General features: G+C 39.3%; 2 protein-coding genes across 4 annotated transcripts; one reads left to right on the forward strand and one right to left on the reverse strand.

Moving 5' to 3' along the window:
- The first annotated feature begins 36 nt into the window (after window positions 1-36).
- CUNH6orf141 (chromosome unknown C6orf141 homolog) lies at window positions 37-19,482 on the forward strand. 3 transcript variants are annotated; one of them, XM_055330855.1, is made up of 4 exons: window positions 37-958; window positions 2,100-2,163; window positions 16,921-17,062; window positions 19,263-19,482. In XM_055330855.1, the coding sequence occupies exon 1, from the start codon at window positions 91-93 to the stop codon at window positions 664-666; it is 576 nt and encodes a 191-aa protein (XP_055186830.1). In that variant the 5' UTR covers window positions 37-90; the 3' UTR covers window positions 667-958; window positions 2,100-2,163; window positions 16,921-17,062; window positions 19,263-19,482. The 3 variants fall into 3 exon arrangements, with proteins under 3 accessions (XP_055186830.1, XP_055186828.1, XP_055186829.1); XM_055330853.1 differs by lacking the exons at window positions 2,100-2,163; window positions 19,263-19,482 and having other exon boundaries at window positions 16,921-17,211; XM_055330854.1 differs by lacking the exons at window positions 2,100-2,163; window positions 16,921-17,062; window positions 19,263-19,482 and adding an exon at window positions 1,353-1,698.
- Window positions 11,007-27,732, reverse strand: LOC129512859 (cytochrome P450 2K6-like). Its single transcript, XM_055330418.1, has 9 exons — window positions 27,547-27,732; window positions 25,476-25,638; window positions 21,464-21,613; window positions 19,818-19,978; window positions 17,888-18,061; window positions 17,155-17,296; window positions 16,596-16,780; window positions 14,624-14,765; window positions 11,007-11,314 (listed from the first exon to the last, which is right to left on the reverse strand). The coding sequence occupies exons 1-9, from the start codon at window positions 27,730-27,732 to the stop codon at window positions 11,127-11,129; spliced, it is 1,491 nt and encodes a 496-aa protein (XP_055186393.1). The 3' UTR covers window positions 11,007-11,126.
- Window positions 27,733-27,825: the final 93 nt, after the last annotated feature.

The following is a 27,825-nucleotide window of genomic DNA, read 5'->3' on the forward strand; positions in this document are numbered from 1 at the left end:
CGCCCGGGGAGCCACACCCCCCGCCACCGGGTCGGGCGCTTTCCCGAGCTCAGCGGGAGTTTGCTGCGTGGACCGCTGGCAGGACCCCGGATGAGCGAGCCGCCTGCCGGGCAGGGGGCCTCGTGGCCCCGCCGCGCTGCGAACGCCGCCGCCGCTCCGTGCATCCCGGGGCGCGACAGGTCGTCTCCGGGCGCGGGGAGTCCGGCGGCGGCTGGGGCGGCGGCGGCTGGGGCGGCGGCGGGGGCGGGCGGAGGCCTGGGCGGCTCCCCCGGCGGCTCCCCCGAGACCCTCCCGGCCGCAGGCGGGCTGGACTGTGAGCCCTGGGTCCGAGAGAAGGTGCTGTTTCTTCTGCACCCCGAGAGGTGGCTGGGGACTCCAGGGGACCCTGCAAGGGGAGGAGTGGCCGGTGGGGAGGAGCTTTTCCCGGCGGCCGGAGCCGCCCGGGACCCCGACTGCCCTTCTCTCTTTCCGCGAGCCGAGCGGGTTTCCCGCGGCCGCGTAGGCGCGGCCCGCCCCGGAGCGCCCCCCAGGTCGGTGCTCGTGAGGGTCGTGGACTACCAGGCGACCGAGGAAGTCCTGTGGACCGCGTGGACCAAGGGCCTCACGGCCGCCCGCACCCAGGAGCGCTCCGTGACCGCGATCACTTTTCGCACCGGCAGGGAGTGAGGCGGCATGTGGGGGCGCAGGGCCGCGGGGACCCCCGGGCTCCCCCAGCGTCCGGGCAGGCGCCCCGGCCACGCCGCGCAGAGGTGACCTCACAGCCCCCTGGGACTGGACTGCCCAAGGACAGGAAACAGGAAAGAGGAACCGGAGGAGTGTTGCGGGTAGTGGGCGAGCGAGCATCCTTAGGAGAGTGCTGCTCCCGGAGCACCCACCTGCAGAGAACAGCGGGGACCTGGTACGAGGCCGCGGCAGCGCTGCGGGGAGGCGGCTGACACCCCACACCGAATGCAGAACTGTGAGCCACACCGTTCCTCCTTTGTGTCTTGAATATATTGTGACGGCCTGGGGCCCTAAGTCATGGGAAGACGGGAAGGAAAGGGGTCTTCACGTTGGTAAAATGTGGGCCTTTTGAAATACGAAAGTCCATTGTTGATTCTCACTTTGAAGTACATCTCCGTGGATGGATCCCTTCCCTGCCTCCCCCGCGCTCCTTAAGGCCTAAAATCAAAGGTCAAGTTTGAGGGCTGCTCTCTGCAAAGGGGGTGGGAGTAGATGGAGAGAGGGGCTTGTTTTAAAGCTGAAAAAGAAAGTAAAAAGAAATGAGAAAATTAAGGCATCAAGTAAAGAAAACCTTTTCCTTTCTACTTTCCCCTGATGTGCACATTTTCCTTTTTTTTTTTTTTATTAAGTTTTAGGAAAACAAAAAAGTGGAAAAAGAAGAGGGAGAGAACAGAAGACCCAGCTTTGAAGGTTAAATGCCTTAATTTAAAGGGGCTTCACCACCCCCAAAGTATATAGTTTAGTAAAAATGCTTTTTACCTGGTTTTTATTTATTTTAATGTTTTAAATATGGCAGATAAATCTGATCTAAAGGTAGATAATGTAGAGTTTGCCATAAAATATTTGTATATGTTACTGCTGTTTCTTATTAATGACATTTGTATTCAAAACTGGATTGAAAATACAAGTCTCTTCTGGTGCTATTGAAATAAATCTATTTGTTCCTCTTTTTTATTAAACATGACTTTTATTAAATTCTTGAGTAGTGTGGTCTGATTTGGAGATCTGTGAGGAGCAAAGCATTCCCTATAGAGACGAACTGCTTGACTTAAGCACTGTTGAAGAAGTATTTGGTTACTTCGAGAATTAATTTTTTTTATTATTATTTATTTATGATAGTCATACAGAGAGAGAGAGAGAGAGGCAGACATAGGCAGAGGGAGAAGCAGGCTCCATGCACCGGGAGCCCGATGTGGGATTCGAGATCCTGGGTCTCCAGGATCGCGCCCTGGGCCAAAGGCAGGCGCCAAACTGCTGCGCCACCCAGGGATCCCTATTTCGAGAATTGACAAAACAAATGGATGCTGGCTTTTGAAGAGTAGACTGTTGAACAGTGCCCCCTACCTCACTCCTCCCTCTTGGATCTTTATTTTCAGTTGAGAGATTGAAATGCCCTCAAATATCATCTGATCCATCTCTTACCTCCTGGCAGACAGATAGGTAAGATACATACCTATTTTACAGATGAGCCAACCTAGGTATAGAGGTCATGTGGCTTGGGTAGGTCACATAGGTAGTAATTGCATAGGCTTACTGAGTAGAAAAGAATACTATATTCTCCATCCTAAAGGTTTGAGAATGGCCTTTAGTGGGACTTGCTTGTAAGTCAAAAGATGACAGAGTGTCCTGGGTTGTCTGACTCATGTTTATGGGAAGTGCTAGAATTATCTTGATGCCCCCTTAGTCCTGCAGGGCCTGTTGGCTAGAGGATCACCACCAGCAGCTCTTAGGACTAAGAGATCCACACCTGAGGGAGGAATGCAGTACCTGACCTCATCTGTGTTCAAAGCTACTTGGGAGTAGAAAAGGTAATACAGGTCCCGTAAAGTGAATTATCTTTTCTTCCAACAACCCTGTCTGGCCCCTAAGTGAGGACACTTCTTGGCAGACAGTTTTCAGGCCTGTCTTAATGAATTGGTTGTGAGTCATAGTATATGCCCCAGGTGATTGAGCATTGAATATATAGTCAGCAAGAAAAGCTGCCCTAACATCAACCAAAACATCATTTGGTTGCCTTCTTTATGGAGGCCAACTCTAAGTTCAGCTTCTTGGGTTCAGAACTGCCCCACTTCTTACTTCTAACGGTGACTCCGGATAAGTGATTAATCTGTGTGTTTCTGTGTCCTTATCTGTTAAGTAGGGTTAATATATAGTATTAACCTCATAAGGTTTTTTTCCTAGGATTAAGTTAAATGAAAAATACTTAATGCTTTGCATATCATAAATGCTCAAAAGTTAGCTGTTACTATGAGTGTTGTGATTGTTCACTTTCATCTGAAGCAGGCTTTTAGTCTTTTATTTAAAAAAAAGAAAAGCTGAAGGCATACAGCACAAGGAATCCATACAACCCAAAACTGGTGATTTTTATTGACTCTCTTCTGCATTCCTGAAAGAAAAAACTTCTCTCTAGCTTTTCCCAGAATGTATTTAATGGATCAATAAATACATCCTTAAATTTGTTAGAAATGACCTCCACAGCTTGTGATAAATGTATCCTAATATTCAAAGGCCAAAGGTGTACATTGCTTGACAGGGTCTTTGAGGAGGTTCACTCTGCTTAGTTCCCCTTGGGCAGTAGGAGTTTTGAATACTTTAGGTATCAGGTTAGTTTTCCCTCTGGCATTTGTAAATCTGATGCCCTACTGTCTCAGAAAAACAGAGTAGACACAGTTTTTATTTTATCACCTTTCTGTCAAAAATGTATTTACTCAAATCAGCTTAATAACTCTTTTAGTCCAAATATGTTTAGGTTAATTTTATCTCAAAAATTGTTTTTAAAGCGCTCACCAACCTCCTCGTTAACTGCCTGCAAATGCCCTTACAGATTTCCTTCAAACCGATGTCTCCCAGATATGAAGTAACATGTTGAAGTACTATTGAATTTGCTTCACAGTTTTTCCTGATCCCTATTGTGTGAGGAGCCTGAGGGGTCTTTTCCCATTCACAGTGTCCTGGGAGTGAATCCAAAGGGAAACCCTAGTGTCCTGTGTTAAGAAATCTCCAAGAATGTCTGGGTCTTTGCTCTTTGGTCTTACTGCTGCTTTGTGGGGGAAAATAGGATCATCTCCAATTGTCCTACGTGGATTATTTCATAGCAAGGACTTCTGGAAGCCATCTGGCCACTCAAGTGACCATAATGCAAATATCACAACCACCATTAGACAAGTGTTGGCCTCTCTGAAAACTTTTTTCCACACCTTTGAGATTTATTACATTTGACTTGCTGCTCTTATTCTTGTTGGTTATCACCAATATGTAATGTGCCTTTTTGCTTATAAAAAAGGAGAAAGACAAGACTTCCTGTTAAAAGAAAAAGCTGGCTGTATCTGGGTGGTTCTGTGGTTGAGCATTTGCCTTTGGCGGAGGTTGGGGTCCTGGTGTTGAGTTCCACATCAGGCTCCCTGCATGGAGCCTGCTTCTCCCCTTTGCCTGTGTCTCTGCCTCTCTCTCTCTCTCTCTGTCTCTCATGAATAAATAAAATCTTTTAAACAATAATAATAAACATAAAGAAAGAAAAGAAAAAGTTATACTCCTTCTAGGAATGAAGTTTGAGGAATATTTTGTGAGAAAAAAGAAAATTAGGTGTAAAAGAAGAATTCACCCACGATTTCTTAATATTTGGTACGTTTCCAGTCTTGTTTTATGTATTTCATTCCATTTTTCATGTGTATATACATACCTATACATATACACACACTTTTCTTGGCATAAGCTATATATAAAACCTGAGTATTGTCAGTTACATAAAGTAAGGTACACTGATGCTATTCAAGGTGAACCAGGAGCAAGGGCATCTGTAAGAATTTTTTTTTTTTAATGCAGACTCTCAGGCCGCAGTCCAAATCTATTGAATCATAATTTGCATTCCGACAAGATCCCTGGGTGGTTCACATTACAGTCTGAGCAGCATTGATACATGTATGCCATATTTAGTTCTATATCCTACTTGGTCACTTACAAACACTAGAAAGTTCTCATTTTCTCTCTGTTCTCCAGTAATAAATCATTAACAACGTCCTGGAAAAAATACATTGTAGAACAGCGAAAGCATTTAGAGATTACAAAAGACTGAAATATAGATTGATGTGTGAATTGGCAAGGAGATCTCTAAAAATCTTTGTGATTTTTCTTGGAGTCTTCACTGTTCTAAAGTTTTTCCGTAATGAAACATTGATTGTTGGAGCTCAAATTATTTCTGAAGTGTTCTATTATTATGTCAGAATGTGAGACAATGCTTACCTAAAAACCCCTTAAGGGAAGAAGGGCAGGAAGTCATTAAAGAAAGCACAGTTGCTTCATTTCTGCTGGCTGAGTCAGGACTGTCAGCCTCCAGCACTCTCCTAATGAATTGTGAGGGGGTGGGGAGAAAGGTGGAGCCTGACTGTGAATAAACTGCCTCAGATGAGAAAACAAAGGCCTTGTGACTCTGGAACACCCTGATATGTTTATAACTCTAGTCAGTACTTTGCTCTTTAATTAGGGAGAGCAAATCTTTATAACTTGCTGGATGAAGAGGAGAGTAGACACAGTGCAGTTTACTTTGGAAAGAGTAAGAAATGACAATCAGTTCTTGGCACTGTGCTGCCAATATTTACTGACAAACGGTAGACTTGGTCAGCTTCCAAGGCATGGAATTAACTTTAAATTCAAATTCAGATTCTAAGTGTTTAAGATCGAATGAATACTTTTGGGGAGACAGCAGCCTTCACAAAATTGGACAGGCATAGGAAGGGAGTCAGTCAGCATCACATGGCACTTGGCGGGGAAACCAAGGCAGACAGGGCAGTGGGAAAGCTTGATAGAGACCAGGATGACCTTAACATTATCCTCAGTTTGACAAGTTTTTTTTTTTTTTTTTTTCCCCCTGAAGTAGCTTCTGACCTCTTTTCTTGGAGCATTTACTTTAGAAACTTTGCTTGTAAAGTCATTCTTTGCCTCTTTGACATAGAATTCTTTCAACTTCTTTTCTGTTTCCCATCAGAGGAATGTCTTTCTTAAGGATCTGGGAGCCATCTCTTGGAAATGTAGTCAATAAAGAGTGGGCTCCTGACTTCCAGTCTCCGGGAGAGGGTGAGAGCCTAACCTTAATATCAATTAGCAAACAAGATGGTTGAAGAATTGAATAGGCCAGCCTCCCCACCATGTCCTCCTGTGTTTTTCAACTAATCTACCCCAGTGCTTAAAAACTCTCCCACCTTTTATTTCAGAGGAGTTGAGTTCAGTCTCTCCTATTGCAGTAAATTCTTTTTTTTTTTTAAAGATTGTATTTATTCATGAGAGACACACAGAGAGAGGCAGAGACACAGGCAGAGGGAGAAGCAGGACTCTGGGAATAAATGCCCTGAGCCAAAGGCAGACACTCAACTACTGAGCCACCCATTGCAATAAATTCTTAAATTTATTTATAAAGTCTTTAATAAATTCTTCCTTGCCTATTCAATTCTGTCTGGTACAATTTTCCTTTGACAGTAGTGAAAAAAGGATGGGTTCATATATGCTCTGATTGGAAGCTATTATCATGGAGAAGCTAGAGGTGGGCTATCTAGAGAAGCTTCTATGATCGGCTTAGGGCTTTCTCTAGTGTTTCGGGAAGCTGGCAGTCACTGACCAAGTTCTGATCTTTCTGGGCTGATTGCAGCGACCAAGTTCTGATCTTTCTGGGCTGATTGCAGCGGAGGCTGTGGGTTCCAAGCTACTTGCTCCACAGATTGTAGGACAGAGTTCTACAACCAGATAATATCAGCCCCAGAAGATTTTTTCCTAAGAGTTAGTTAAAAATACTTGGAAAAGCAATAATACTCAAAATTAGCTATTATATTATTATTATCTGTGCTGTTGTTTAGTTCATTTTTTTTAAAGATTTTATTTATTTATTCATGATAGACATAGAGAGAGTGAGAGGCAGAGACAGAAACAGGCTCCATGCCGGGAGCCTGACACGGCCTGGTTCTCCAGGATCGCGCCCTGGGCCAAAGGCAGGCGCTAAACTGCTGAGCCACCCAGGGACCCCCGGCTTCAGTCTTTAATAGCAAAGCACAGAACATGTACAACAGAAGAAATTCTGTCAAAAGCAAACCAGTGGCTTTTATAAAGATGCTTTTCTGTCTTTTTCCATATGTATCATACATGGCCTGGCCATTGTCCATTTTTATGTTGTCTTTCATTAATTTTAGGAGCATCTTGAAGACAGAAACCAGAAGTCCTAGTCACAGAATTCTGGAAGATCCAGTCACAGAATTCTTTTTTGGAGATTAGTCACATTATATTTATTTCTTAGAAACCTTCAGAGTGCAGCACTGCAAGTAGTTTCCTTATGGAGGTGAAATATGCCCTAATTGTTGGGACCCCAAATACTATATAATGGATTAATGCCACCTTAAGGTAAGGGCTGTGTAGGATCTACCTAGGCATGGATATTACCCACTGGTCACTGAGGTTGTTGGGTGCATAAACCTAATCTTAAAGCTGGTTTGTTATATAGCATGCCCCGGGTCCAAAACCCTGAGTACTAAAGCTGGTTCTAACACCACTGGATTTTCCCTAAGCATGTGTCCATCTTCAAAAAAAAAAAAAAAAAAAAATCTGCGACTTTGAGGCTATTTGGGGATTTTTTTTTTCTTAAGGATTTTTATTTTGTTTAGTATTTTAGAGAGAGAGAGAATGAGTGGAGGGAGAAGCAGTGAGAAAGACTCTCCAGCAGACTCCCTGCAGAGCCCAGAGCCTAATGCTTGATCTTATGACCCTGACATCATGACCTGCGCCAAAATCAAGAGTCATGTGCTCAACCAACAGAGCCACCCAGGCATCCCAACTTTGAGGTTATGTTGAAAACTGACTAGGTCTGTGGAAATATGGATATAATTGAATTCCCAAATTCAACTTATTTAGGAGAAAGGTAGGGGGAGTATAATGGGTACCAGCTAATTTTTACCAAACCAAGAGAACTTCCAGGATGGGCTTCTGTATATACTCAACTTCTGTAAAGATTGATTCTCTGACAGTTGGTCTCCATGTCCCGGAGCATGCCTGTGGACTTCCCAGGCTAGCCTCAATATTAATCCAGATCCCTGAGGTTATAAGTTTCAGGATACACAGTCCTTCTTTTCTTTTCTTTTCTTTTCTTTTCTTTTCTTTTCTTTTCTTTTCTTTTCTTTTCTTTTTTGTTTTGTTTTGTTTTCTTTCTTTTCTTTCCTTACTTTTTTTTTAATTGAAGTATAATTAGCATACAGTATTACATCAGGTTATGCAATCTTTCATCCCCAAATAACTGAGTGGGAAAATGTACAAATGTAGTAGTGAAATAATCTTATAATCAACGTGTTGGAGTGGAAAAAAGGAAATTCTGTGACCTGTATTGAATGGCATGCCAAAGACTAGGCAATGGTCAGAGTTTGTTGCAAGAGCAAAACATAAGCTGTGTGTCACCTTTAGAGATCTTAAAACAGTGATAAAGCTGGACTAGAAGTTTGTTTTTTTTTAATTTTTATTTATTTATGATAGTCACACACAGAGAGAGAGAGAGGCAGAGACACAGGCAGAGGGAGAAGCAGGCTCCATGCACCGGGAGCCCGACGTGGGATTCAATCCCGGGTCTCCAGGATCGCACCCTGGGCCAAAGGCAGGCTCCAAACCTCTGTGCCACCCAGGGATCCCTAGAAGTTTGCTTTTATCATTCCCAAGTGCTTAGTGATAGAATGCTCCTATTCTTTTTCTACAATAGAAAAAAATCTATTGTTGATCTAAGTTCTAAAAACGTCCTGTTACTGTTTGAATTTTAATAATACAGATGTAAGCTTGAAATAAACAGGTTAAAATTTTTCTTTTCTATTTTTTATAGGGAAGATTATTATATTATTATTATTATTATTATTATTATTATTATTAATTATTTTAAATTTTAGAGAAGGGGGTGGGGTAGGGGCAGAGGGAGAGAGAGAGAGAATCACAGGCAGGCTCCACACTCATTGCGGAGCCCAATGGGAGGCTCAAGCTCACACCCGTGAGATCATAACCTGAGCTCAAGAGTGGACAGTAAACCAGACTGAGCCACCCAGGTGCCCCTATGGGGAAGATAATTTAACGATCTCTTCAGTGTTGTCTCCCTAATATCTCTCTCACACACATGCACAATCAACTACATGTGTTCATTTTGAGAATAGATTACTAAGAGTTTAGTATCATTTGAACTCACTCAGAGGATATGTTGTGTCTCCAACCTCTATCTATTCCTGCATTTCAGGAATCAATATAAGCATTAAAAAGGTATTATAGTGATTAAGAAAAGAACTTGAGTTCCTTTAATTCTGACATTGTAGGTGACATGTGTAAAATTTAAAATTAGGAAACAGCAAAATATAATATTTTTTGTTTGATAAGTCAAATTTAGTTCACACATTAACTGTTTTACTGGATTCGGATAGTATATTTAACATTAAATTTATTTTTTATTCATCATCAAGAGTGAATCAAGAAAATAAAACATTACATGAGTAGTATAATTTAGTAGTTCTCTTTCTGTTGCAGACACTTCAATTTTATTAAAATTTACTTACTAGTTACTGGACAATTATTTACCGAAATTATTATTATATCAGATGAACCAAAGAATTAAAGTTAGTTGTTTTACTTTATGATTATTACCAAATATTCTTTTCTCGTACTGTTTTTAAAAATCATCTTTTTGGTACCAGGTTCACCAAGTATGCCACTGCAAGCAGCATGTAGTCATGAAGTATCAAACATGGGGGATGAAGAGTGTTGAAATTAAAACTTGAGATTTCCTGCTCTCTAATGAAAACTGTTTCTGTTCCCCTAATGAGAAAAAGCAGCCCACAAATTCATTTTGACTTTGGACTGACAATTAATTGATATATGATGCAATACCAATTAGGTTCTAAGTGCAGCTCAGAAAGTGCAGCTACCTGCATTTAAATGTGTTCAACAATAACTTAAAATTAGCAGGTCCTGTTTCTTTATCTTTGATGGTTTTGTTTAGTTCAACAAAGTCAGGGAACCTCAGTATCCCCCACCTGATTTATTCTAAAAAGGCTCGGTGGAAAATGTTGCATTGGGGATGACCAGGAAGGACTTAACATTCCTTTCAGTTTGACTACACTTTAGACAGGCTTCTTTCTGCCTCTAAGCCCTGACTTCCATTTTTTTAGGGCATTTACTTGACAAAACTTTCACTTATACATTCTTTCTCTGCCCCCTCTGACTTGTAAATCTTTAAAAAAAAAAAAAATACATCTCTTGCCAGTTTTACAACCCAAGAATGTCTTTCTCAAGGACATGTGACCCGTCCCTTTGAAAAGCAGTCATCAAGGAAGACAGCACCCCTATCTACTTGTCTCTGTGGAAGGGTAGGAGCCTAAGTTCAATGGATGCTAATTAGCAAACACAAATGGTCTAATCCTTAAGGAAAAAATGTGCAAATTGAGGTCTAATTCAGTGTAGAGGTTATATGCCATTGATCAGCCTCCCTACTAACATCGCTAGTGCTTTTCTATGAACTCAACATTCAAAACCCTTCCCCCTGTGTTTCAGCAGAGGTGAGTTCAGATTAAGTTCTGGCATCTTTCCTCTATTACAAGAGCCTTAAAGTCTTGCTTTGATAGATTCACTTTATCCAGTGCCAGTTTTGCTATGACAGGGATGAGATAAGATCAGGAGAGGAACATCTATGTTTATGATGGGAAGATACATTTGACTTCATAAAGGCTGAAGATGCTTTGCATCTCAGGGGAACTGACCGTGATTTTGTTATTCTACAGCTTGTGTGTCTTGCCTATGCCTTCCCTGGGGCTTCAGGGCACCGGGCACACGGTTGTGGTTGTGAGGTCCACAAGTTCCAGTTATTTGAGGAGCAGGAGCTTTCACTCTCTGACCTCAGCAAACTGACAATACTTATATGCAATTATTCGTTGTTAACCACCCTTTTTTGATTATTCACAAAATGAAACTCATGTCTTACATGTCTTCTATATAGTGTGATCCTCACTTAAAAGTTGAATTTTCAAAAAAAAGAAAAGTTGATTTTTTTTCATTGCAGTTTTGAAGATGTTCATGGGTGTGTTAGAACAAACCATTAAATAGTCATCCTGCCCAAACCAATTAAAACTACTGATTGGTGATACTCAGATGCTTTGGAGGAAAAGGATAGTTTGGATTTGAAAGAAAGACCTTAGAGCAGGAGTGAAAGTTCTAGTTGTCACATGTTCTGTCTTAGAAAATGACAGTAGAGAGGCTTTCACTACACTGATTAGCCAAGGAACTCAGTCTGACCTGACTTGAGAACTCTCTGCAATGATGCGGCTGAAGTGCTTGAGCTGGCAAAATGCAGAAAAGGGGAGCTGGTGCTAAGGACCAAATCAAGAGCTGGGGCTGAGCTTGCAGTGCAGAGCCTAGGCCCGGAGCAGGGCACATATCTTATGAGGCATTGGTCGAGTGGTGAAGCCAATGTCGGGAGTTAGGTCCAGGTCCAGATGGGAGACCCCAGGGGGTGGCTGGAAGGTGAACTTCTGCATGAGGCTGGTGAAGAACAAGAAAAGCTCCATCTTGGCCAGTGACTCACCAGCACACATCCGGCGACCTGGAGTGATGGATATGATGGACGGTTATAAGATGTGTGAACAGAAAAATCTAAAACGCAACCTGGACAAAGACAAAAGCTGTCCACATGGGATTTCTCCTATTTTAGAATGTGTGAATTAGTCACTTTAACCTCTTCTGAGTCCTGTGGGCTCTGCAGAAGCCCTAGAAATGCAAAAATTAAGTACATATGCTAACTATCCCTGTGAGCTCCCACAAGGGAAACAAGCAACAAACATTAACATTTTAACCTGAAAAATGTTAGGACAGGTAAAACCAAGTGCATCATGAGAACAGATAGTAAAGGTGCCCAATGTGATTTGAAGGGTCAGGGAGACCTCTTCCTTTGTATGAGAGCTTTCTATCTCAGCTCCCGTGTAAACGGTGAGAAGTGAGCCAGGCAAAATTGTGGCGAGATGTAGAAGGGGTCATGATGTATTTTGGGGCTAAAAAAACTTGATTCTGACCAGAACATGGATCATGAGTTAGGGAGTCCAAGACCTGAGGCCAGAGGATAAGTAGACACTAGGTTATGCTGAAGTATTTTAAGAACAGAGATTTGGTTAGTATTACTTTTAGAACATGACTTATTTGGGAAAATGTCAAGATTTTGAAAAATGGAGTCAGTTAAAATTGAGGAAATCTTCAGGACACCTGGGTGGCTCAGTGGTTGAGCATCTGCCTTTGGCTCAGGGTGTGATCCTGGGTTCCCAGGATCGAGTCCCACATCAGACTCTCTGTGAGGAGCCTGCTCCTCCCTCTCCCTATGTCTCTGCCTCTCTCTGTGTCTCTCATGAATAAATAAATAAAATCTTAAAGAGAATTGAGGAAGTCTTCTAGGTAAGTTTTTATTGACATAAGCGGGGACTTAATGTTTATATGTATTTCTTAAGATACACTGAATTGAGAATGGTGCATTTTTTTCTGGCTCAAATTTTTTTAAAGTTTTTTTTTTTTTTTTAGATTTTATTTGTTTATTCATGAGAGACCTAGAGAGAGAGGCAGAGACATAGGCAGAGGGAGAATCAGGCTCCATGCAGGGAGCCCGATGAGGAACCAGATCCCAGGACCTGAGCTAAAGTCAGATTCTCAACCACTGAGCCACCCAGGGGCCCCTCTGGCTCAGATTTAATGAGTTTTGTGGTTACATTGTAGAACAAAGATAATATATTTGATTGAGATATGGCATTATGAAAAGTTTCTGCTTCCAGTCCTGTAGAAGACCCAGCCAGATCTTTTCATTCCTCTTTCCAGGGTCTGTAAATCCTAAGCCTGCTGCGTTGCTTTCCTGCCAATGAAATGTTGTAGACAGTCCAGTTAGATTTCTTCTGTTGTTGTTTGTTTATTTAATTTGGAAGATAACTCTCAAGTATACTGAGTCACAAAAGACTTCAAAGTTCAGAAAAGTATTTAAATGTGGTTATTTTTCAACTCATGGAAAGTAGCACTTTGGTTTATGTAGGACATCAGGGAAACAGATTAACTCCACAAATGGGGTGGTGGGGGACAGTTTTTCACTATGCCTAGTAGCAAGGCAGGATTTTTAGGAGTCAAAGGCAATGTCTACTACCTCTCTCTGTCTGAAAATATTTATTAAATAAAAGCTAACAATTCAATGTTTAATTTAGCTTGTCTTTGAGACTACTGCTCCCAAAGGGCTTACTGCCCAGTAGGTGAGCCCAACAAGGAAAGAGGTAAATATTATACAGATTCACAAGCTTCAACAGGGTGTTATGGGAGACCATGGAAGGGACACCTAATCTAGTTTTGGGGATTAGACCTTCCCACCTGCCCTGAATGAAATGTATGATTGAATAGTGCCATCTAAATGAACGATAAATAATGCAATTTAGGGTGAGAATTATCTAACCTATATTTAGGTTTATTTGGTTTAAGGTAAGAGTCTAGCTGCCTAGCAAGAGAAAGCACAAATCAGTTTAGTTTACTTTTATGGGTACCTTGATGAAAACATAGCAAATTATCTTATCTTTTAAAAAAATGCTCTATGCAGAATTAAGAGTGATCATGATCAAAGATCAAATAAGCTCTCCAGAGAGCAAAATCTCTTTCTTAATGCAGTAAGTAAGAAGTGAGAAGAACTGGGGAAGAATGACTTCAACACAACTAAAGGATTGAAGACTTCACACTCAACACTGGTTTTATGATATTTTTTCTTGTGATAGTTTTGTGGTGGTTATATTTTAAGAATATTTCCATTTGTTTATCTATGATAAAAAAGAGTATCACTGCTTCTAGATTTCCTACAGGAGGAAACACACACACACACAGTATAGCTGGAGATTTTTAGAATTCCCGAGGTAAGCTTTGGTAAAATTGTTCGAAGATGGGCCACCATACAAAAAATCTGGACTGTTTGCTGCTTGTCTCATTTCCTTTAACTCTGGTTCCAGATGCGATACTACATTTTTATTTCAAGTAGGAGTCATTAATACATGTACTGTTTTCTTGTATATCAACCTATGTGTGTGTTTGTGTGTAAAAATTAGGAGAATGCATTGTACTTTGTGTCTCTCTCTATCCCTTAGTTAGTGGTAGGTAAGGAAAGTCTATCCTTTGGGTGACTGCTGTTCACCTATCACTGAATGGGTACCTGGAGTGAATGCTAACCTACTGTTTGTGTAAGTAGAAAGGCACAACATAACAAACTGCTTATGGTACAGTTTTGCTAAGATGCTTTCCTAGGAATGGAGAATTCACTTTAGGTTCTCAGGAATCCATACAATTATAGAGTGAATCCATTTAGTTCCCTGGATTCCAAAATGTACTCTAGTGGAAAGCTCTTCTCTCTTCCCTATCTCTAAGCCCCCTCCCTCTCTACCCTACCCAAGAAATCCTAAGAAAAACACTGGCATTTGTATATATTAAAGCAAAGCTTTTTAGAGGTGCCTGGGTCACTTGGTTAGGGCACCAACTCTTGGTCCTCAGGGTCCTGAGTTAAAGCCTCGAGTTGGGCTTCACGCTGAGAGTGGAGCCTACTTAAAAAATAAATAAGGCAAAGCTTTTCTGGTTACAGTGAAGGTGGCTGCTCATTGTCACCTGTTTACTTTCTCCGCAAATTCCATAGCCTCAACTGTAAGGAATCTTCAAGGATTCCCTAAGAAAATGCCATTGCAGTGCCTAATGTCTTACAGCCAATTTACAGCCTGGGAGGAAAGGCCCCTTCCACTCTCACATCTTTCTGACATTTAGTGCCACATGGAAACAATTACAAAACCCAAGCACAGTCCTCAGACAAGGCCCAATCTCTCTAGATTTTTCAAAGCACCTTTCTCAAAATAGGATATCTTACCCAGTGAAAAGGGCATGAACGCTTCTTTCTTGATAAACTTTCCAGTAGAACTGAGGAAATGGTTGGGATTAAATGTGTCTGGCTTTTCCCACTGTGTTTGGTCCCGAAGTACAGAGGTCAGCAAAGTGATGACCTCAGTGCCCTAGAAATAGAAGCGCTATTAATGACAGACAGTACATTCCTTCTGAAAAAAGAGGATCTTTAAAAATGTGTGAAGGTCTGGGTTGCTCATTTTCCAGAAACAGTATGTTCTTGAAGAATATGGAAGGAGAGGAAGTAGAGGGGCAGCAGGCAGGACTTGAGATTGAGTGTGGAACATGCACTTACTCAACCACATTTTTGTTCAGTACCTACTAAAAAACACAAGCCTTGGACTCAGGACTGGAAATTGTTTCTTACTTAGTCATGTGTTTGCTATGTGATAATGGCATGTTTTTAGCTTTTGCTATATCCCAGTTTCTAAACTTATATGAAGGGAGTTAAATAATTCTTATGTGGTGACTTGTGAGCCTCAGAGGCAGTGATATGCAGGACAGAACCTGGTACGGTTCCTGGCAGGTCTGAGGCTCAGGGAAGTTTTGCTCCTTTGCCTCCAGGGACTGTAAGAGTGGACAAGCTAGATCTCACAAGCCCATCAAAACAAATCCTCAAAAGTCAGCTACCCCCCCCTCCACAGCTTGCTACATGCTCTGAGATAACTGAGGACATCAAGGAAAGGACCTCTGATTGTGATACAGGAAAGAGTATTCTGAAGACTAAAAATAAAATAAGAGTAGGAAGAAAAGACTGCCTCTCAGCTAAGGACAGTGTTTACTCTTCACCATAGTTAATCATAGCTTCCTGTCCAAGAAATCTTTGGAATACTATCATTGTGGTTAGCTGGCTTAGCACATGAATCGGTATAGTTTTTGAGTCATGAAAAGCAAACAACTACTTTAAAGTGTTTTATTTTAAAATTACCTTTGTTGCTTTCTTTTTTATTTCTAAGTATATGTACCCAGACATTGTGGATTTTTCCTCCTCCTAAGAACTGTGCTAGATATTTCCATTGGAGCTCAGTGAAATCATGGGACCTAGCACCCAGTAGCATGGTAGGCATGTTAGACCCCTTGTACCTGTGAAGCTCTGATACAGTGCTCTACGTAGCTTGTAGCCAGATAGATAACTAGAACTAAAATCCTGCCATTATTACAGCTTCCTTGGTGGTTTCTTTTCCTTCTTTCTTTGGTTATATTTGTTTTCATGAGCTACTAATCTGATAAATTCAGTCCAACATGTGTTTCATGCATGCTGAGAAGAGAAACTCCAAACATGAATGTTGCCCCCTTGTTTGCAGGGTATGCACAGGGGGTAGCAAGTGATAGTGTGGGCAGGGGGTCCACATAACCAGTGGCCCCTGTGCATTCATGTAGAGATGGCTCAGAAGCAGTGACCAGACAAAACTTTAAGGAAAAGAATTAGTGCTGTGGGCAGACGCTGGTCCTCTGCCAATTCCCGCCTTCAGTATACTTTTAGCAAAGATCTATTCTTTCCACTGGCAAAGCAAAGAATGCATCTAGATGCTGTAAGGTTGAGAAGCAGAGGGCCTGAGCATGTTTCTGTGTGAGGAAGGAAGTGGGGCTGGAGGTGCTGCTGTCAGGGGCCCTGCGTGGAGTGAACCGCTCTCTAAATGGTGGCACCCCTTTCCAGGGATCTGGCGGTGATCTGGCCCCCCTACCTACCCATTTCTCTGTGCACCCCAATTTCCTCAACTACCACGTAAAAAATAATAATACCTTTTAAGGTTGCGCAGAGTAATTAGCACCTATTCTGTCTACACACAAACTGACACACTCAGTTCACCTTTATTGGCTGGTAGGAAGGGAGCAGGAGGCTGAGATCACCTTTGGCAGTTTATTGCAGCGCTTCTGTGATTTTTGAGCAGCTGACATTTTTTTCCCTCTTCCCTCACTTCCCCTTCTTAAACCCTTACCTTGGGGATATAGTAATTTTTAAACATAACGTTTGTGGTTGTTGCATGAGGTAAGCCCGTGGGCAGGATATTAGCAAATCTCTGTACTTCGTGAATGACAGCATCTGTGTATGGCATTTGAGTTCGATGTGTAATCCGAGGCTGAGCTGACCCCACAACTTTGGTGATCTCATCACAGACCTTTTCTGGATAAAACACAGAATGATTAGAGTGGGGGTAGGGTGGGGGATATTGGAACAGTCTTCTCAATTTTCCTTCCATGTGAAAATCAAACCTAAGCGCTGAGTTCTGACTCATCTTTTCTCTAATCTGCTTCCACTCTTAGACCTCTATTCCTGAGGGTCCTCTGGGGACCTACGAGGAGTGACACCTGCAGACCATCTCCAGAAGCCTGAAGAGCAAAATCTCCTTTCTTATGTCAAAAGGAAACTAAAGATACACACTGTCCTTGAGGGTACAAATTAAAGGTATCCAGTGTGGCCATAGAAGTCTGCTTTTTCCACCCAAGAGATTTCTGAGTCCTTCCTTCAGGCAATGCTCTGAATCTTAGGAGACCTACTCTGGACCTCAGGATATCGCATCATGAGCAGAAGTGCCCAGCACAGCGTGGTGGCTGTGGTCTCTGTACCAGCCGCAAAGAGGTTACTAACAAGTGCCACCAGATTTTCATCACTGAAATAGGTTGTAGATGTATCTTTCTCCTGAAAAGGGAAAAGGAATCATTAGTGATGAAATATTTTTATACTGGTCAGTCATGGCAAATAACCCAACATGAATTTAAAAAAACTAAGCCTGGCATTCTTTCAACAGAGTGGATTTTTTTTTATTATGAAGATGTGCAGAATTTTCGGGTAAAGTACATTCCAAGTGTTAATCATGATAAATAATTCTAACAATGGGAAAGGCTCTTTGACATTTGGAAATTAGTTTTTAACTGAGTGATTAGAATATGCCCAACATTGTTTCTTTTTTAAAATTGCATTAAATCTTTGTGTTAATGAAACACATTTCCGATGCAATAAAAGGAATACTGTACTAATTCTAAAAGCTAACATTGGAGATCACTATGTCTTTTTTTTTTTAAAGAGAGTGATGTGAAAAGCAGTAGAAAATACTCAAGAATGGAAAATGTAGTAAATACCATTCTTTGTAGAGTACATATCTGCCATTATTAACTTAATTGAATCCAGTGATCTTTCTGCTTTGAAAGAAATATTTTTCCTCAAGATGCTATTAATTAAGCAAAATAATAAACAATAGGCTAAGGTAACCCCTGAGCAAAACACTATTACCTCCTGCTGTCTGACCAAAAAGGCATCAATGAAACTTCTTGGATCGTTTTTGTCAAATTTATGCTGATGATCTAGGAAAGTCATCCTTATAAAAGCAAATAATTCATCTCTATTCCTGAGTACTGTCTTATGACTTTTTAGGAGGAACCCCAAAACTGGAAACATATTGAAAAGCTGAAAGAATAGAAAACAACATAGTTAAATGTATATATGTAATGCCTGCAATCCTGGGAATGATACCATTATTTCTAGAAGCATTATAGAAATAATATCTCATTTAGACTTCCATTATTTTTAAAGATTTTATTTATCTATTCATGAGAGACACAGAGAGAGAAAGAGAGAGAGAGAGAGACAGAGACAGAGACAAAGGCAGAAGGAGAAGCAGGCTCCCTGCAGGGAGCCGGATGTGGGACTCAATCGGTACTCCGGAATCACTCCCTGAGCAGAAGGCAGACACTCAACCACTGAGCCACCCAGGCAGGCATCCCTAACTAAAATCTTAAAAAAAAAAAATTTTTTTTTTTTAGTTAAAGATTGAACTATTTATTTACTTATTTTTAATTTATTTAAGTTCAAATAATTAACATAGTGTGCATTATTAGTTTCAGAGGTAGAGTTCAGCAATTCATTGGTCTTATATAATACCTAGTGCTCATTACATCATCTGCCCTCCTTAACGACCATCACGCAGTTAGCCCATCCTTCCACCCGCTTCCCCTCCAGTCACCTTCAGTTTGTTTCCTGTTATTAAGAGTCTCTTATGGTTTGTCTCCTTCTCTGGTTTTGTCTTTAGTTTTCCCTCCCTTCCCCTATGCTCCTCTGTTTTGTTTCTTAAATTCCACATGAGTGAAATCATATGATAATTGTCATTCTCTGATTGAGTTAAAAATAAAATTAGACATAGTCACCTGTTCCAGTCTTCTCTCATACTCATATTTAGAGTAAATCTGTACTTATCATAAGAGAACCCAAATTCGGGCAGCCCGGGTGGCTCAGGGGTTTGGCGCCGCCTTTGGCCCAGGGCGTGATCCTAGGGACTCGGGGTCGAGTCCCACATCGGGCTCCCTGCATGGAGCCAGCTCCTCCCTCTGCCTGTGTCTCTACCTCTCTGTCTCTCTGTTTCTCATGAGTAAATAAATAAAATCTTAAAAAAAAAAGGAGAGAGAACCCAAATTAACAATAACTACCAATAACATTGTTAGTTGTCAGTTGTGCTATTGAAAATGGGAACTATTTGACAAGGCTCTTAGTCCCAACATTCTAGAAGATAGCAACTTTATTGCTCATGAATATAAAAAAATGGATTGTAGCACTATTTTGAACTTCCATGAATCAGAATAAATGCTAAAGTTTTATTTAATACTTTTTCTAGGGATCCCTGGGTGGCGCAGCGGTTTGGCGCCTGCCTTTGGCCCAGAGCGCGATCCTGGAGACCCGGGATCGAATCCCACGTCGGGCTCCCGGTGCATGGAGCCTGCTTCTCCCTCTGCCTGTGTCTCTGCCTCTCTCTGACTATCATAAATAAATAAAAATTAAAAAAAAAATACTTTTTCTAGTACTTGATAGTTCTTTAAATTCACTCTTCTAAGTGAATTCTACTGAGTATTTCTTATTCATTCGTGGTTTACCCCATAGTCGATTCATAACTAGTGGTATAGGTAAAAAATGAATGGCCAAGATTGTAAAAATTTACTGAACTCATATATTGCACTATTTATTGATATGATTCACAATCCATGCATCATAAGGTATTTGATGCAGTAATTTGTGATGGAAGAATTATCAGATGTGTTAACCAACCAGGCTTGTAACATCTCTGTATTCAGAATGTTCCAGAAAGCGTACATTTTTGAAATGGCAAATACTTTCATTGTCTCTTGAATAATACCCTAGAGGAAGTAAAATTGAATAGGGAAGATACAGTTACCGCAATCCTAGGACCTCCAATGAGCTTCACATTTTCACCAATCAAGGTTAAGAGTCTCAGGAATTGGGTGTCTTGGTAATCAAACCGTTTTCCGAGCAACACTGACACGATGACATTAGCAACAGAAGCATTCATTACTGTTTTGACCTCAAAGGGTTTTCCTACAAGAGAATTCATTAATCAGATTAGGAATGCTCACATAAACAGTATTAAACCAGTCCTGGAATGATTGGGACAGACTGTCAAGAAAAGACTTCATGGAGGAATGGATTATCGGTGACCATGCCTTTTAAGAAGAGGTGAGAGTAGATGGGCCTTGAAAAATATCCAGAATTTGATTAAAATACTGAAAGTATATGTTAGCAATAATCTACATGTGTCTCATTTAAAGGAATTAAAATGTGCCAGGTGAGGGACATTTCCGTGTGTGTGTAGCAAATGTTAATGCATAACATCTAAGAAAATATCAACCTAGAAGGCATCAATCAAATTCAAAAATTTAAAATAGGATATTTATATGATTAAGATGATTTTACTTGAAAGAACTTCATCCAGAGCCTCTTATTTTTAGCCTCTTCTGTTATGGGACCTGTTTTCCTCAGCATCATTGAAAACTATTTAGATTATTAAATATGTATCAGTGGAAGTACACTTATTTTTGGCCACTGGAATGCTAAGACTTACTCCTAACATCAGCACCTATCTTAAATGTGGAGGCTGAAGACCTGGGGTAATTTCTATAGAGAATATATTTACTTCTTAATATATACATGTGAGGGTATGTGAGATGCTATGTTCACAAAGTCCTGAGAAATTGTTAGAAGCTTAACCATGGAGAAGGAATAGATGTTTTCCTATAGATACTCTCTCCAAAGTGCTGACAGGCTCTCTATGTATACAGGGACTGCTAATTTAGCACGTGGAGCCCTGACCCTTGTCTCTTTTCTGTATTCATCTCAGGCTTGTCTACCTTTGACCATTTTTCTTCATATTACTACCTGCGTCAGAAGAAAGTAATTCTGAAGATAATATTCAAAGGAGCATATTTTTAGTAAGGAATGAATTCAGTTTATTAAAGAAATGAGAAAACTTTTAACATGAAGATAATTAAATATTAAAATAACATGGAACTAACTCTCTATCATTTAAAGAGATCAGATACCATATCTATTATGGAAGAACTATTCCAAATTAAAGGAGGCAAAAGAGACGTGACAACTGAATGTAATGCATGTGTCAAGATTTTCTCCTGCTATTTAAGACATTAATGGCACAACAGCAAAATCTGGCAAACTAAGTTCTGTGGATTACTAAGTCAATACTAATTTCCTGAGTTTTGAAAAATGTACTTTGGGGATGGGAGAGAATGTTTTTGTTTATTTTTAAGAAATACATTGAGGTGTTTAGGAATAAAGGGAGAGCATGTCTCCAAAGTACTTTCAAACAGGTTAGAAAAAGAGAGAAAGAGAGATGGCAAATGTAAAATGTTGACATTTGGGGTATGTTATAGAAGAGTATGATTTGGGGAATTATTTGTAAATTCTTGGAATTTTCCTGTGAGACTGAAATTATGTGTAAATAATAAAATATAGCTTTTGGGTTCTTTCTCATGAAAAATAAGACATGGTTTAATTCATTTTACGCACCTCTGTGAGACTCAAAGCTCCATATGAGATGTTGGCATTCCTCTATAATGGTATCTTCTATGATCCGCTTGCCCATTCCAAAGTTCCGTAAGGTGGCCAAACTGAATCTTCTCATAGTTTTCCAGGTTTCACCGTGAGAGAAAACAATTCCTTATAATGAGGAGAGTGTTTTAAAATTATTTCCTCAAAGCTTTTATCATTTAATTTGCGAGGACAAATAAAAATTAAAAGAAGCTTTATCCTTCCTGTTGAAAATAAGAGACTCCCCTCTCAAAGCATTTACTTTAGAAGACTTGTAAGTAATATATAATCATATCATATGTATGTATGACTTATACATAAGTCATTCTGACTTATTTCAGATATGTCAGACTTATTTCAGGACTCATTTCAGTCCTTCTGAAGATTAGAATAGGTCTTTGGTCAGCTTTATGACCTAGCAATGGCTTTCTTAGGGACTTTGGGGCCACCCGTTTTTCAGAATACAGAAATCAAGGAAGAAAGTGCCCCTTTCAGGGCAGCCCGGGTGGCTCAGTGGTCTAGCACCGCCTCCAGCCCAGGGTGTGATCCTGGAGACCTGGGATTGAGTCCCACGTCAGGCTCCCTGCATGGAGCCTGCTTCTCCCTCTGCCTGTGTCTCTGCCTCTCTCTCTGTGTGTATCTCATGAAGAAAAAAAAAAAAGATCATTTTAAAAATAAAAAGAAAAAAGAAAGTGCCCATTTCTCCCAGATTCTGTGGGAGGGCTGAAGCCTTACTTTGGTGAGTACCTTGCCCCAAGTTCAAAACTACCTCTTATCATAAAGATATAGGAATTCTATTATTCTTTTTTATCCAATTAACACAGATGGTCACTCCAATTAACGGGGGAATCAAGGATGCACTATGTATGACAAATGGTGCTGCCAAGCTCTCTTGGTTATTGAGGACTAGTTATTGTTTCTCTTAAGGACATTTTTGTAATGGGTTTTATCTGCTTGGTTATATAAAAGAGTGGCATTTCTTTATGTTTTTGCAATTTCTTAGTAGATTGTGATAGATATCACATTTTGGTTTGATGCTTATTCAATAATAAAATTATCTTCTTTTTCTATTACCTTTGTGGAGAGGAGGATTTCTGGGCTGGGAGAAGATTTTGGTTTTAGTTCTGTATCTCTGACAAATTTATTAAGCAATTCTTGAGTTTCTACTATATGCTTACATCATGTAGGTGTGGTTAATGGATAGATGAATGATAAAAACAAAGTCTCTTTTGCTAGGGAAGAATGTAGACTATAGACACAAGAGTACCCAAGAAAAAAGTTACAGTAAATAACTACCAAGAGGTGTAACCAAGCTTCCACATTAGTGCTATATGTACTAATTTCTAGGCACACATATTGTTGTAGCATATAGTAGGTGCTCCATAAATATTTATTGAATAAAACAGCTAGATGAATTTGTGTGTGACTACAGGATATAATAATAATCAAACAAGGTTTAGAAGAGTTGGGACATATACTAACTTACAGAAAAATAAGGAGAGAGAAGGTTGCCAAAGTGGCCCACCTCTTTCCATGGTGGGATTTGTGGTAATAGTGGCATTCTTCTTGTGTTTCAGTCCCTAGTCCCCGCCCTTCCTCCATTTGCATTTGAGGTACAAGAGACAGGGGAGGACTTTCTGAGTTTGACTGATAACCAGAAATAGGAAACTAGAATAAATAAGGCAACCAAGGTGTTGGAAACGGGGCAGCGCCATCCTTGTTAGTGTCAACATGAAATCCAAAACAAGATAGATGTCTCCTGCATGGTTGTGGCCACTTTGTGTGAGGTTAAGCCTTCCTTTCAAAGGAAGGTTAGATTCTGCCCACATTCAGTTCTTATATTAATATAATATTATTTGTCTATGGATCCTGTGTGCATAAAACTCTTTTACAACAAATATGTGACTCTTTGAACTATCTCATTTTTATATTTAAAAATTTATATTTGAGAACACAGTAGTAGAATATGAAGGGCCCACAGAAATCATTGTATCTTTCAGGGAATAGCAATAGCTCAGCCATGTAATTGCGGAGAACATTAATTTAGCATTATAAGGAATGGAACTTCTTTTAAATGCTGGGACCAAAGTTTGAAATATATTTAGGTTACATGGCAAAATAACTTATTAAGGTGAAGTTATACTCCAAAATGGTTTAATGGTAACAAAAATATTATTGTTTTTCTGTTTATACAAAATTGGTTTAAAGAATGCCTGTACCAATTTGGGTGGATTAATAGACAGGGTGTGGAGCAGAGAAGTAATCATTTTCTCTTTGAACAAAGAGTAGTTTTCCTCTGAGCAGTTAAGACACTTAAGAAAAAAGACTACTTGATTCCTAAAATGAATTATTTGCTAAGGAAAAAAATATTAGATTTGACATTGATACAAATTAAAACAATTTTGTGTGTAATCATAAAATCAGTGAGTAATATATGAAGTATTGTGAAAAAGAACCGAGATGTCAGAGGCAATAGACAAAAAGTGTCCCAAATTTCTAGAAGGAATAAAAGAAGATTCTAGAAAGAATAAAAGTGTCCCAAATTTCTCCCAGGAGCTAAAGATAAGGGACTGAATGAACCGTTACTCCTCAATGCTAATTTTGTGAGATGTTAGTCGGAATTCTAAGAAAAAAATTACAAAAATGGATGTGGTATATATATATATATATATATATATATATATATATATATATACATATGTGTACACACACACACACACACAATCACACATAATGGAATATTACTCAGCTATCAAAAAGAGTGAAATCTTGCCATTTGCAACAACATCGATGGAGCTAGAGGATATTTTGCTAAGTGAAATAAGTCAGTCAAGGAAAGACAACTGCCATATGACTTCATTCATATGTGGAATTTAAGAACCAAAATGGATGAATGTATGGAAAGGGAGGAAAAAGAAAAAAAAAAAGAGAGGGGAAACAAACCACTACAGACTCCTAACAGTAGAAAACAAACTGAGGGTTGATGGAGGGAGGTGGGTGGGGGATGGGTTAAATGACTGATGGGAATTAAGGAGGACATTTGTTATGATGAGCACAGGGTGTTGTAGGTAAGTGATGAGTCACTAAATTCTACTCCTGAAACCAATATTGCACTATATGTTAACTAATAAATTTCATGTAAAAAATCTTCTAAGCACTAATAAGTGTGAAATTGAATTAAATAAAATTAAACAGACTTTGATGTTTTCTCAGAGGTTTTAATATCCTAATAGGTACCCCCTGAGTCCAAGAGAGGCCCGTAATATGTAGTATTTCTCAAATTCACTTCACTGACACTGCTTTTTTGGATAGAACATTTACTAATATCTCAGAGAATAAGGCTTTTGAGAAGGATAGTGTGAGAAATGCTTTTTTCAAAAAGTTATTAAAGAATTAAAATGGCTTAGTAGTATTTATTAGAAAAGTACTAAACTAGTAGTCTACTAAATACTACTAGTTGACTAAAAATAATTAATGTTAAGATGAAACTATTCCCATTTTTAGAGTAATTAATATTAAAGGGTTGATGTAATAAAGAGTTATTATACTAGTGGAATGACATAAAAGTATAGCATTTGGATTTCTTTAGGGCATTTATCCAAGACACACATAAGCAAAATGCAACAATTTTATCTGGTGAAAATATGGTTCAGTATTATTTATAACACTATTGTTACTGTACTGTTTGATGGATCAAAGTCAATCATTAGACTGTGACCTCTTAAGCCGATGGCCTCTATTCTCTTTATATTCTCCTAGCACTGTACTTTTCACACAGTTGCTGGCTAATAATAATTTGTGTAACAGAATTAACATATACAATGAGAATAAAATCATAAATCATAAATTTTCTCCTAAGTAACTACTATTTGTGTAATGTATATTGATGAAGGAAAAATTAAATCATGAAAGGAATTATTAAACATAATATAGTGCAATTGATTTAGTAATTTTGACCATAAGGATACATTTTAAGCTTAGAATTTATTACCTTTTCCTTCAAAAAGTCTTTCAAATATGGGCACTTGAGATCGTTCCCCAAATTGATCGCCGTAATTGACAAGGGCATCTTTTACTGTCTCATATCCAGAGAGTACCACCACCTTCTTTGGACCCATTTGGATGCTGTAAATGGAGCCATATTTCTGGGAGAGCTTGGGTGTGTAATAAAAAGAGAAGCGATTAAAACATGGTAGTGTAATAAAAAATGAACTAGATCTTGATCTTTGATAATTTAATTCTGACAAACGAGTCAGTTTTATATTCTTGTGAAATGACAATACTGGACTAAGGATGCTCCTTGGTTGCTACACTTGTTTAAGCCATAATTATTATGATCATCTACTGATTGTCCTCATGCTCCATTTTGATTTCAAAGTTGCAGTGCTCTGACATCATGGAATTGATTCATAGTATCTCTCTCTTATATCTTTGGTCTCAGAAAATGCCCACGTAGGACTCTAAGAAGACAAAAACACTTCTTGACTACCACCCTGAGTACCTAACCATCATATTCATGCTCTATCCTTTGTGGGATACTATGACCATAGTAGGTCCAAGTTAGTTCCCCACTACTGTGTGACACTTCTTACTACAAAATAACATTCAATTTTCTCTGATAATTAAAAATAAACAAGATGATCATTTATTGCCTCCTAAATATGTTGCCAGTATCTCTTTGTGATGCACATTACAAGCCAGAAAAGTAGATATTATCATCATTTCCATCATATAGGCAAGACTCTGTGGCTTCAAGAAGTCACAGAATAAATAGCAATACTCAAAAAGAATATACATGTAGGCTTGTTGGCTGCATAGCTTGCGGTCTTTATCCAACTAAGGTTTAGGTAAAGAATGAGAAAGAAACTTTTAATATTTCTTTCTTTAGGAAACTGAACTTTGGAAAATAACATTAGGATTGCAACCCTCATGAACTGTTGGTAGGAATGTAAATTGGTGCAGTCACTATAGAAACCAGTGGTTCGGGAATCCCTGGGTGGCTCAGCGGTTTAGCGCCTGCCTTCAGCCCAGGTTGTGATCTTGGAGCCCTGGGATCGAGTCCCACATCGGGCTCCCTGGATGGAGCCTGCTTCTCCCTCTGCCTGTGTCTCTGCCTCTCTCTCTCTGTCTTTCATGAATAAATAAATAAAATCTAAAAAAAAAAAAAAGAAACCAGTGGTTCCTCAAAAAATTAAAAATAGAAATACCATATGATACAGTAATTCCACTACCTGGTATTTACCCAAAGGAATAAAACACTACTTTGAAGGTATATGCACCCCTATGTTTATTGCAGCATTATACAATAACCAAAATATAGAAGCAACCCAAGTGTCCACCAACAGACAAATGGATAAGGAAGATATTACACACACACACACACACACACACACACACACACACAAGAATGAATTCTTGCCATTTGCAATGACATGGCTGGACCTAGAGGGTATTATGTTAGGTGAAATAAATTAGACTGAGAAAGACAAATACCTTATGATTTCACTTGTATGTGGAATTTAAAAAAACAAAACAAATGAGGAAAGGGGCAAAAACAAAACTAACTAAACTAAACTAAATTCTTATACAAATGTCATAGCTAATTAATGACAGGTAGTTCTAGGTCTCAATTTGCTAGGGCCATACTCTTGATTGTGACTTTTGTACACATTGTTTTGAATAAAAATAAACATTTTCTAGAGTAAGACTATAATCATAATTCAGTTCCTTCATAGTGAAATATGTAAGATATGGAATACAGATATAGAGTATGGAATATGTAGACCAAAGTGGTTGAAATAAAGGGTATAAATCATAAATATTTCTGGATAAAAATATCACTTAATAATAAATAGAAATATATTTACTATTATTTTTATATATCCAAATTGAAAAGAAACAAAAAATCAAATTTACAACAGCTCAGTTAACTTTGAATCCTAGCTAGTTACTTCATTGCACATCTATGACCCAGTTGTAAATATGTGCCTGCTAATACACCTATAAAGGGTAAGAATAATGTGAAAATTAAAATATGAAATGAATATTCATTTATTTTTTACCTCCAGCATAGTTTGATATGGCCTCTTCAGATTGAGAATATGCAGATTTCCAATAATTGGCAAAGGTCTGGGTCCTGGAGGAAAATGTTGCTTGGAAGCCTTAGTCATGAAGATTTTTATATTTAAAAGAAAAATAAGAAGCAGGCTCAGAATTGGAAGTATGATAGAAGAGTCAAACCCACTCATTATCTCTACGTAGATGTAATTATTAAGGTAATAGAAATCTGCAATTGCAACCAAGCAGAATCAGCAACTTCCAAAGCAAATCAAAAACATGGA

This window comes from Nyctereutes procyonoides, unplaced genomic scaffold (assembly GCF_905146905.1).
Source record: "Nyctereutes procyonoides isolate TBG_1078 unplaced genomic scaffold, NYPRO_anot_genome, whole genome shotgun sequence".
NCBI classification, from domain to species: domain Eukaryota; kingdom Metazoa; phylum Chordata; class Mammalia; order Carnivora; family Canidae; genus Nyctereutes; species Nyctereutes procyonoides.

Excerpts from the sequence above, each read along its gene's own strand:
- CUNH6orf141 (XM_055330855.1), top strand. The coding sequence starts at position 91 with ATGAGCGAGCCGCCTGCCGGGCAGGGGGCCTCGTGGCCCCGCCGCGCT.
- LOC129512859 (XM_055330418.1), bottom strand. The coding sequence starts at position 27,732 with ATGAGTGGGTTTGACTCTTCTATCATACTTCCAATTCTGAGCCTGCTT. Across the intron at positions 18,062-19,817 it reads TTGGAGGTCCTAGGATTGCG|CTTTTCAATATGTTTCCAGT; the intron begins GTAACTGTATCT and ends CTATTCTTTCAG. Across the intron at positions 17,297-17,887 it reads TTTTGGTCAGACAGCAGGAG|GAGAAAGATACATCTACAAC; the intron begins GTAATAGTGTTT and ends TTCCCTTTTCAG.